This window comes from Ipomoea triloba, chromosome 5 (assembly GCF_003576645.1).
Source record: "Ipomoea triloba cultivar NCNSP0323 chromosome 5, ASM357664v1".
NCBI lineage: Eukaryota > Viridiplantae > Streptophyta > Magnoliopsida > Solanales > Convolvulaceae > Ipomoea > Ipomoea triloba.
The window spans coordinates 13,324,099-13,335,951 of record NC_044920.1 but is presented as its reverse complement, the minus strand read 5'-3'; the positions used below and the strand labels follow the sequence as shown (position 1 = coordinate 13,335,951).

Genomic DNA, 11,853 nt, shown 5'->3' with positions numbered 1-11,853 from the left:
CCACGGCATAATTTGCGCACCTACATTTTGTGGACTAAAATTTTTAGATCCTAACTGGCATCATCACGAGTTAAATTAGAACTAACCCGCGAATTTTGTCCCACTTTTACATCCCTACTTGAAACTCAGTAATATGTCTTACTCATGTATATCTTAAGTTAAACTTCTACTTTAATGCTTATTTTGGAGTATGCACACACTAGAAAAATGAATGAAAAGATTGATGTGTATAGTTTCAGTGTGATAATTCTGGAACTGGTGACGGGACGAGAGTCGAACGATGGAAACATGGATTGGTGCCTAGTTGACTGGGTGCGATACTATGTTCAAGAAGGAAAGCCCATTGAGGATGCTTTAGATGAGGAAATAAAGGAGGCAGAGAACATTGATGAGATGTGTGGAGTGTTCAGGCTAGGGATATTCTGTACTGGTGCAAATCCTGCTAAAAGACCCTCCATGAGAGAGGTCTTGCGGTTCCTCCTCGATTGCAGCTCTCAATCAGCAAATGGAAAAGAAATGAGTGTTAGTGAGCGCGATGTTTCACCGCTTCTCAAGTGTTCTAGTAGTGAGGGGATATTGGAAGATGGAGATGATGGTTTAAAGCCAGGCCAGATGTAGTTTAAAAATAGAAGATAGAATGGACTCGACAAATTGAGTGTTGGTTGTTTTACTACGAATTCAACGTCAGAGTCTATCTATTAACCCAAAGGGTGAATCAAGTGGCAAATGAGCTTCTTTGTAAAAGTAATTTTTGAAATATTCGGGGGTTTGATTTTTACAAGTGACAATTCCACATGAACTAACACCAGTGCTTACTGGAACAAACTAGAATTAGTTGGGTAAACATGAACCGGATGAAAAAAAACTCAGACCACCTTGTGATTTACACAAAATAAGGAGTCTGTCAATTGAAAAATTCAGAAACTAGAACAATAGAAGGAGAAAATCAATGTACGGGAGTATCTTCTGCAATTTCATAGAATTCATGGATGCAGGTAAATCATATCTCTCTCAATTTTTTTTATTCTTTTGAAGAAGTCAGTCATATCTCTCTAAATAAGTGCATCATATTTTATGTAAATCATGACAAAGTCACTATAATTTAGTCGCATGTTTTATCGCTTGAGATGGCTTCCTAGCTATAATTATTTTTTTGGATAAGGGTCAAATAAACCCTTTAAATATTGATGAAAGTGCAATTAGCCGCAAATTATACTGTGCACCGTGATCATAGCTGATACTGCAGTTGTTTTGAATGGATACTACAGTTGTGTTGAAAAGATACTGCAATTGTGTTGAAAGAAACTGCAATTGCACGGAACAGAGGCCGTTCATCCTTTCAACACAACTACAGTATCTTTTCAACACAACTGCAGTATCCGTTCAACACAACTGCAGTTCCAAATGGATGACACGGTCTCTGTTTCGCACAACTACAGTTCCTTTTCAACACAACTGCATATCCTTTCAACACAACTACAGTATCAATTCAACACAACTGCAGTATCAACCATGACCCATGGTCCACAATGCATTGTGGACCATGGTCCACAGTATAACGACTGTGAGGCCCTTCAACTACACAAAAAAAAAAAAAAAAAAAAAAACCTTCAATTAGGTACTTAAACTTTAGAAAGAAATACAATTAAACTTTTTTTTACAGGTTATCATATATATGATAATAGGTTAAAATTAGTTGACTAAGCATCCACATATATCGTAAATGCTAACGTGTAATATATTTTAAATAATTAAATAATTTTTTTAATTATTAGGTGCCATAGCAATGTTGTCTTCTTCCAATTTGGAAGAAGACGCTTAGTCTTCTTCCGGACTGGAAGAAGACAATTGCGCTGCCATGGCAGTCATTAATGGTTGTCATGTTAGCGTTTATTTTTTTATTTATTTTAAATATGTATTAAATTATTTTCAAAAAAATATATGTATTAAATTTTTTGTAATAAGTATTATGATTTGTATCATAAGTAACAAATAACTATCCTAAATTTGACTCATCTTACAGATTAAGATTTGTGAAACGACCTCACACAAGTATGACTCATTTGCAAAATTATATGTTTCCTTGCTAATTGCAGTAGCATTACTTTTTCCTCGACAATAACATTTTGCGGCATTAAAGTTTGATTAGTGAGTTTCTTGTGAGTTGTAACATTAAGACATTTTAATGTTCATATTTAAGGAATGTCTTTAAAGAATGATATAGTGAGTTATACGAAAGATTGAAGTTATACATATATTGCTACCCAAGATGAGCCATTGTATATAGCCTAACATTTAAAGGGACATATCAATGGATCTACGTAGAGTGATATGTATATTCAAAGATAGCAGCATACTTATTTAACTGAAGTATTTTGTGATTGTCCAATAAATTTTGTTTACTTTTACATTAATTATGTTATGTGTGTTTAAGTATATATTATCGAAAGTTGAACTTCATTGCATATTGAAAGTTTATTATTTATTAAAATTCTAAATCTGTTATTGTTAACTCACGACATTAATGCTAGTATTGGAGGGTGATGAACCAAAGCAGACTGAGTAGTGAATTGAACGGTTATTGTATTCTGTTATAAGCATAAGGGACTTTCTTGTCCTTACACACCCTTAGTTAGTTGCAACCGTTCCATGTATATAAGCTCACCACCTTCTTTTCGTTGAATGTAATTTCACTTTACATACTCAGCAAATGACAGTTCAATCAAGATTTCCCTTCCATTCATTTTGTACGTGAAACTCGTCATGGTATCAGAGCCAATGCGCAGTTCTTACGCCGCCGCCGTCTCCGGCGTCGGAGACACGATTCCAGGGACGCGAACAACAACTCCGATCACGCGATCTTCGATCCACAATCCAGTTCGAAATAGTCCAGAGAGGATTCCACAGCAGAATCCACAGTGAAACTTCAACACAGAGGAGTTGGAGAATCCTCTATTCCTCAATTCAAGCGACAATCCATCGATAATCCTAGTGAGTCCGCCATTGACGGGAAGCTCAAACTACGGAACATGGTCGATATCGATGCGAATCGCACTAGAGGTCAAAAACAAATGGACCTTAATCAACGGCAGCATTCCGGCACCTGAGATGGATCAACCAGATTATCCCGCATGGAGACAATGCAACTTAATGATCTATGCTTGGATCTTCAAGTCAGTGCATCCATCCATTGCGCAGAGTCTCATGCACTTCGACAAGGGGAAAGATGTTTGGGAGGATCTGCGCAGGCTATTCTCACAGGAAGATGCTCAACGCATCTCAATACTGCAAAATGAAATGTATAACTTGAATCAGGGCACACTGTCCGTTAACGAGTATTACACTAGATGCCGAACTCTATGGGAAGAGATGAACACTCTAAGGCCACCTCCCGTCTACATATGCAATCCGAGGTGCTCATGCGATCTCATCGAACAAATCCTAAAGGAGAGGGACACAGATCAGGTAATCAGATTTTTACAAGGATTAAATGAAGACTACAATAATCTGAAATCAAATGTGTTAGTCATGGATCCTATACCGGAGGTATATAGAGTGTTTGTGATGGCTGAGAAACTTGAAAGACAGATTAGCCTCACAAACTTGAATCTAAGTCACTTGGATATTAATCAATCAAATGCCATACAAGGTCCTATGGTAGATGAGAACATCTCTACTGTGGTAAATTCCTATAATGGGAAACGATTTAACACTGCAAAGGCGAAGTGCACACATTGTGGAATGACCGGACACACGGTAGATAAATGCTACAAGAAGCATGGTTATCCACCCGGTTGGGTCCCCGGCTACAAAACAAAAGGGAAACAACAGCTTACTACCAACAGTGATATAGGAATCACACCTGAGCAGCTACAAAAGTTGTTATCCCTACTACAGACACAGACTGGTGCCAATCGAGCTCAATCCTCTGCATCATCCAGCTCTGGCACCACAGTTGCTATGGCATTGATTCCCAATTTTGATGAACAGCTGGATGGAGGCAAGTATTCTGTGAACTCCTTTTCATTATGTGTTTCAACATGGATTCTTGATTCGGGAGCTACAAACCATATTGTTTGTTCTATGGATTTTCTAACTAACCACCACAGTGTTCATGATGTTAAAGTAAATTTGCCCACCAGTCAATACATCGATGTTAAACATGTAGGTGATGTGAAACTTGACAACAATCTATGGTTGAAAGAGGCATTGCACATCCCATCTTTCAAGTTCAATATCATCTCTGTAAGTAAATTGGTGCAAGACACTGCTTACAAATTGATTTTCTCATCCGAACAATGCTTAATTCAAGGGGATCATGGGCTGATAGCTGGTATAGCTAAGGAAGAAAGAGGGTTGTATATACTCAGGGAGTCACCACAGTCACCTAACAGCTGCTATGCTATGCAGTGTACTACCTTGGAGACTTGGCATCAAAGGCTTGGACACTTCCCTACTAATAAACTGTATCTGTTCAAGAATATTAATGTTCCTAGCTATAAACATTTGATTTGTGATGTATGCCATTATGCGAAACATAAACGTTCTCCTTTCCCATTAAGTGTTACATGTTCAAAAGCTATATTTGATTTAGTTCATCTTGATATATGGGGACCTTTCCCGGTTTGCTCCTTAAAAGGAGAATTCTACTTCTTAACCATAGTTGATGACCATTCACGTTTCACATGGATACATCTGATGAAAAACAAAGGTGAAACACGGCAGTTTGTGAAAAACTTTCATGCGTATGTGCTTACACAGTTTGGAATTCGAATCAAGGTTTTCCGAAGTGATAATGGATGTGAGTTCAGAATGAATGATTTTTTTTTTGCAGAAAATGGGATTATCCACCAAACATCATGTGTCAATACGCCTCAGCAGAATGCCATTGTGGAACGTAAGCATCAGCATATTCTAAACGTTGCTCGTTCTCTTTGATTCCAAGCTCATCTCCCACTGGAATTCTAGGGACACTACGTGATGCATTTAGTTTTTCTTATAAATAGGACACCATCTCCGGTTATCAATGGGTTCAGTCCCTACCAACGGCTATATGGAAATATCCCGGATCTTGAAAACATCAGGGTATTCGGCTGCCTATGCTATGCTGCCACTCTATGGCTGTAACTTCTGTTGATGAGCCAAAGTCTTACAATCAAGCCATTAAACATACCTGTTAGAAAGAGGCGATGGCTGCCGAGATTAAATCACTGCAGGACAACAACACCTGGGAACTGGCTGATCTACCACTTGGAAAAACACCGATAGGGTGTAAGTGGGTTTACAAGGTGAAGCTGAGAGCTGATGGTTCCGTCGAACGCCACAAGGCGAGACTAGTCGCAAAGGGGTACACGCAGCAGCTCGGAGTAGATTACATAGAAACTTTCTCACCCGTGGCAAGAATCACAACCATACGTACATTCCTAGCCATGGCAACCTCCCGGGCATGGCATATTCACCAATTAGACATCAACAACGCCTTTCTCCACGATGATTTGAACGAAGAAGTTTACATGGTTCTTCCTCCTAGATTTCAAGGGGAGAAACCGGGGCAAGTATGCAAGCTTCTCCGATCCCTCTATGGTTTAAAGCAGGTAAGCCGTCAGTGGAATGCCAAACTAAGCTCAGCTCTTGTTCATGAAGGTTTTAAACAGTCCCCGACGGATCCATCTCTGTTCACTAAAGGATGTGCCACAAACTTCATCGCCATTCTAGTATACGTGGATGACATCTTGATCACCAGCCCCAATCTGCAACTCATACAAGGATTAAAGACATTATTAGACAATGCCTTCAAGATCAAGGACCTCGGCTCTTTGGGTTACTTTCTGGGAATTGAAGCTCACATGAGTGATACCGGCCTAAATCTATGCCAACGCAAATATGCCCTGGACATCCTAACTGAGTCTGGCTTCATCAATTCCAAGCCGGTAAACACTCCAATGGTTCCCAGTTGTCAGTTGAGTAGAGATGGTGGCACTAGTCTCCCTGATGCTGGTGGTTATAGACGGCTTGTAGGAAGATTGTTGTATCTAACTGCAACAAGACCCGACATCTCCTTCGCAGTTCAACAATTGAGCCAATACGTTGATGCTCCAACAGACCAGCACCTTGTTGCGGCACATAGGGTACTCCGGTACATCAAGAAATCCCCGGGTCAAGGATTGTTTTACCCCAAACATGATGCCATGCAACTTAACGTATTCTCCGACTCAGACTGGGCAGCATGCATGGAAACTCGTAGATCTATCACTAGGTTCTGCATTTTTCTCGGATCAGCCCTTATATCATGGAGATCGAAAAAGCAAGTGACTGTCTCGCATTCATCATCTGAGGCAGAATATCGCACCCTTGCAGCCACTGTGTGTGAAGTTTAGTGGCTCACCTCTCTGTTGAATGATCTCCAAAAACAACTACTCAAACCAGCCATAGTCTTTTGTGATAACAAATCCGCGATAGACATAGCTGAAAACCATGTATTTCACGAGAGAACGAAGCATCACTAGTACAAAAAGGACCATAAATACAAGACAATTTGCGTCCGGAGTTGAAATACCGAACGCGTAAAGTAAGGCGGTGGCATTTTTGTAATTAAAAATTTACTATTTAATTAATTTTTTATTTTATATTTTAAAATACCTGACCACCTGCGTCCGAAGTGGGTACTTCGGACGCAGCCTGTAACACGCGTATTACAACTGCGTCCGAAGTACTCAATCGATTATTATTATTTTTTAATTAAGAGGGCTTTCGTTCATTATCAGATCTGGGTTACCATCGTCTTCCACTCTTCTCCACACCATCGCCGCACCATCACCACACCTCCGCCGACGCCGTCTCCACTCGCCACTCGCCGCCGCACGTCGCTGCTCTCCTTCGCCGTCCAGCGTTGCCGTCCAGCGTCGCCGTCCAACACCACTGCCCTCCGACGCCGTCCAATGCTGTTTCCCTCGGTCGCGTCCACCCCGTCGCCTCCAGCTCCGTCGCTGTCGTCTCACTTTACCTCTCCAAGGCCGACGGATTAGAGCCTCCTCTCCTCAACTCCACCGTATATTTATTTCTATCCCGATTTTCTGCCGAACCCTAGGTGAGAATTTTGGTAATTTACAGTTATTTTTATGTGTTTGATACAGGCCGTCGTCTCACTTTGCCTTCTAGGGTGAAAGATGAGGTTTGTGTTTTGCTCTCTTGGAGGGTGGTGCTGTGAAGGTACTGAAGACTCATAAGTATGAATTTGAGGCATCTAACAAAATCAAGGTTAGTCATTGGTTTGATTTGATTAAGATTTTTTTTTAAAAAAAAAAAAATCACTACGTGTATTATATATATGCTTTCTTTTCCTCCATTGTATATGTGTATGATATATATATGCTTTCTTTTCCTCCATTGGATATGGATGGAGTATACATGGAGCTCATGTGTTTGCACTGGTTCTATGCAATTGCACTGGTTCTCTCAGTAAGTGGTGCAACTTCCTTCTATCTGTTGTACATGTGATTCTACTCTCGGTTCCTTTCATCCTTAGTTTTTTATTATTGGATATTTCGGACAGAACGGAACAAAAGAGTCCATTACCAAGCTTGTCTCTGACTTGAATAGTGCAAAGTTGGAGTCTGACGTTGGTGAGTTCTTCTCTTTTCTTGTTGTCTCATGTGGCTGTCACCTAACTCGAATATTTTCTTTGCAGCTACATAGCCACTGGGCTGTGCTGATGGCATCCTATTTAATTATGAAATCATTTAGAAAACAAAATTTAAAGCATCTAACTTACCTTTCAATACTGGGAATTGCAGTTTGCTTTGCAGTGTGTTAGTCTGGTGATTTCATGAATTTTCACATTGCATAAAAACTTGTGATTCTTAATCATTGAGTTCAAACTCAAAAAAGCTACTACCTGTTCTAAAGTTTCCTTGTCAATTAGATTGACGATCAGGTCTATTTGGAGTAGTAATGGTGTAGTTTCTTCAAACATTTGCAGGTTTTTGTGTTTTTGGCAGTTGAGTATGAAACCCCAAAGAATGCCCTGAATCAGGTACTTCCATCTTGATTGGTTTAGTGTTGGTACTTCCATCAGTAGCAGCCTAAAATCATAGGTATTAGTTATTGTATTAATATTTAGTATTATATTTATAATTAGTTTTAGGGTTTAGGATTTGAGGCATCTAACAAGATCAAGCATAGTCATTGGTTCGATTTGATTAGGATTTTTTTAAAAAAAATCAGTATGTGTATGATATATATGCTTTTTTTTTCCTCCATTGTATATGTGTTTGGGATTCTCTATTTGCAAAAACAGCATTTGAGTACAGATAATATGGCAACCATAATCCTCCCATTTAGGTCTAAAGTGCCTATGAAGACTTAGGCCGACTGTGAATTTAATATACTAAAGTAGACTAAACTAGATGTAGTGTTGAGTTAGGAATATAATCTGCAGTGTACTACGTATGCTTCAAACTTTGTTGTTTTTGGAAACTATTTGTTGCAGTCCAGCAAATAATTTCATTTTCTTTTCGAAATTAATTGATTTCCTTTTCTTTCTTCTTTTCTTTTTTTTGGATCTTTTTAAAAAGAAAATTGTTAGCTGGTTGATTGTTATGGGGAATTAGCATTAAGAATGATGTGATGTGATACCAATCCTAGTTAAAACTGAGGCCTAAGCATTAAGAATGATGTGATAGTAATACCAATTCTTTCTAAACTTAATTAATTATTGGTATATGGTTTAAATTTTAAAAGCATCTTGTAGGAGAGTAACACTATGGTTTAAATTTTAAAAGCATGTGCAATTGTAAGATGCTTAAAATGCCATTTGACTTGCAGTTCACAAATGGGATTTAACCTATTTCTTTTATACACACAGGTGTTGGACAGATGATGTGGCGGCTTAATTTCTTGGTGTTCTTTTGCTGCATTGTTCTAAACAACAGTTATGTGGTTTAGGCAGCTGTATTATCTGACTAGCCCCCAGAGTCAAGTGGTTTCTTTCTCTATCTCAAATAAACTTATTTCATAATTTGGTTCAGACCAGTTAAGTACAAACTCTTAGTGTCAACTTCATGCAATTGTTTGTGTCAACTGTTCACACATTAATGTGCTTATATTTTTATTTGTTTTTAAATTATGTATTATAATGGATGTGTAATATGTATAAATATATATAATAGAAAGATAGAGCACAAACTCTTAGTGTCAACTTCATGCAATTGTTTGTTGCAATAGGTCCCTAAAATTACAGTGGTTATTGCAATAGGTCCCTAAAAATGTTCTTTTTGACTCATCTTTTAACTATTTTGAGTAAAAGAAACACTAAAGTAATCTGTTACTTGTTTTTTTTTTTTTTAAATAAACCCTTTATTTTCTGCTTTATGTTTATGTTTTGGATACTTAGATATCCATCTTTAAGTAATTTTGACTTCTTGCAGAATTTTGTTGTTAATACAGTTGAAAAAGCTTGAGGAATGACTACTACATTGGGATGAGTTGTTCCTAAATGCTAGCAAGTTGAAAAGGAAGGTAAAGATGAGTATAATGCTTTCTGAGTTATATATGAAGATTGGTTGTAAGATAGTATTTCACTGTTTCATTTCACCCGATTTAACCTTCCAGGCATATCCATCTCATAACAAGTTACATGCTTGCAATGCATATGCTATATCATGTTTTCAGCATTGAGTTCAGGACTGCCATATTGTGGTTTCCTTTGCCAGATTGAGTTCATGATTGCTTTTGTTGTGGTTGCTGGGCTAAAGGGAAACAGAAAATACATGCTTATGCTGGATGTGTTTTGTTAATTGGGACAATAGTTCAACAGTTCTCATCAATATCTTTTAACTAACCAGAATGTTTGTAACTTGGGACTTATATTTATGATTTTAAAGTTAAGAATTTGATTTGTATGTTGTTTGGGGCCTTATAGTTGGTGATTTTATAGTTTTTTGTTTTTTTTTTTTTTTTGAAAATTAGTTGTGATTTTATAGTTAAAGAATGTGTTTTCAATTTCTGCTACTTAAACAAGTAGGTTGACCAGATAAGCTGATAGCATGGTGTTGGAGTTCAAGGATGAAATATAATGTACAGGAATTGTATTATTATTATTATCAAAAAAATTTATTTTTTTTAAATATATATGACTATCTGCGTCTGGAACTGGGCAGTTCCAGACGCAGATAGTCATTTTATAAAATAAAAAAATACCAGTGCGTCCGGAACTGGGCCGGACGCAGATAGTCCATGGCAACTGCGTCTACGGCATATGCATCTGGAGTATTCCAGACGCAGAAAGTCCAAAACTCCATACGCAAATGCCTGTTTTTGTACTAGTGATATTGACATTGATTGTCATCTAGTTCGCGAGAAGGTCAGCCAAAGGCTTATTAAACTCCTAGCAGTTCCATCATCAAATCAAATCGCTGATGGCCTTACAATAGCTCTTCCTACAACAATGTTTCAAATCTTCACCTTTAAACTGGGCACACAAAACATGCATGCCCCAGTTTACGGGGGGTATTGGAGGGTGATGAACCAAAGCAGACTGAGTAGTGAATTGAACGGTTATTGTATTCTGTTATAAGCATAAGGGACTTTCTTGTCCTTACACACCCTTAGTTAGTTGCAACCGTTCCATGTATATAAGCTCACCACCTCTTTCTGTTGAATGTAACTTCACTTTACCAAATGACAGTTCAATCAAGCTTTCCCTTCCATTCATTTTGTACGTGAAACTCCTCAGCTAGGCATGTATGAACTTTTGCAGATTTGATTGACCTTTTTTGCGTCTGGAAACGTTGTGATTAAGTTTAATGGGTTGAACTCCAAGCCAATCCTTGATCATTGTGATGAGATGGCCAATCTTTCACAAAAGTTAACAAGGTTGGGAATGGAAGTGAGTGATTCTTGGTTAGTACACTTTTTCATTATTTTTCTTCCACCAGCAAAGTTTGGTGAACAATAACACCCTTAAGAAACAGTGGAGATTTTTTAGAACTTAAACATCTACTACATCAAGAGAAAGGGATACTGAAGAAAATGAAGGATAATTCTGTTCATCTCGTACTAACCAAGAATAGAAATAAGTTCAAACTAGGTTAGAAGAATGAAGAAGAACAAGGCCCCAATGAAGGTTCAAGCAGTTCAAATTCAAAAGGCTGTTAGGTGTTTTTTTAATAAGAAAACAAGACATGTAAAGAAATATCGTCCTAAAACAAGAGCATGGTTCAAAAAGAAAGGTATAAATTATTTTTTTTTTGTCCTTTCAATAAAATCTTATAGAAGTGCCAAATAATACATCGTGGTTAGAGTCCTGTACTTTTACTCATATGTCTCACATTTTGCAAGAATTCAATTCGATCCAGCTCATAAAAAAATACTGTACAAATACTTGTTCATGGTGAACAAGATGAAAGTATAGGTACGGCATGGTATAAGTAAACTAAATTTCAACTAGGGCGAGGAAATTATGCAATATATACTAGTTAATCATTACCTTGTATAGTTAGAACAATTTTGGTAGCTTAATAATTATAAGCATTAGTATAATAGTATGAATAGCCTTATTGTATATTGAAGGATAACCATAGAAACATATCACAACTAACCCTAATACATATATATACACATACGTCGCCTAAATAACGTCGGTTTTTTAAAAAACCGACGTCAAAAAATTATTTATATTTATAATTTTTTTAAAAAAGGGATACGACGTCGGTTTTAATAAAAAAACTGACGTTAAACTATTTTTAAAAAATTACGAAAAACATACGACGTCGATTTTTATATAATATTTTAAAAAAATTAAAATAAATACTATACGACGTCAGTTCGCTTACGAACCAACGTCGTATTTAATAT

The 11,853-nt window shown here is 37.5% G+C and overlaps 1 protein-coding gene and 1 long non-coding RNA gene across 6 annotated transcripts; both read left to right on the top strand.

Annotated features, from left to right (window-relative positions):
* The first annotated feature begins 207 nt into the window (after window positions 1-207).
* LOC116020267 (leucine-rich repeat receptor-like serine/threonine-protein kinase At1g17230) lies at window positions 208-2,922 on the top strand. Its single transcript, XM_031260752.1, has 2 exons — window positions 208-607; window positions 2,708-2,922. The coding sequence occupies exons 1-2, from the start codon at window positions 208-210 to the stop codon at window positions 2,920-2,922; spliced, it is 615 nt and encodes a 204-aa protein (XP_031116612.1).
* A 3,831-nt stretch (window positions 2,923-6,753) lies between these two features.
* On the top strand, window positions 6,754-9,902 carry LOC116020805. 5 transcript variants are annotated; one of them, XR_004098850.1, is made up of 7 exons: window positions 6,754-7,048; window positions 7,134-7,257; window positions 7,553-7,622; window positions 7,979-8,032; window positions 8,864-9,030; window positions 9,445-9,516; window positions 9,610-9,902. It is a non-coding gene; the product is annotated as an uncharacterized LOC116020805 (long non-coding RNA). The 5 variants fall into 5 exon arrangements; XR_004098852.1 differs by having other exon boundaries at window positions 6,754-7,087; window positions 7,159-7,257; window positions 7,566-7,622; XR_004098849.1 differs by having other exon boundaries at window positions 6,754-7,087; window positions 7,159-7,257.
* Window positions 9,903-11,853: the final 1,951 nt, after the last annotated feature.

What these genes read in the sequence shown, in the direction of transcription:
- LOC116020267 (XM_031260752.1), top strand. Translation starts at nt 208, where the DNA reads ATGAATGAAAAGATTGATGTGTATAGTTTCAGTGTGATAATTCTGGAA. An exon ending in AGATGATGGTTTAAAGCCAG is followed by an intron (nt 608 to 2,707) that starts GCCAGATGTAGT and finishes TTACATACTCAG; the next exon opens with CAAATGACAGTTCAATCAAG.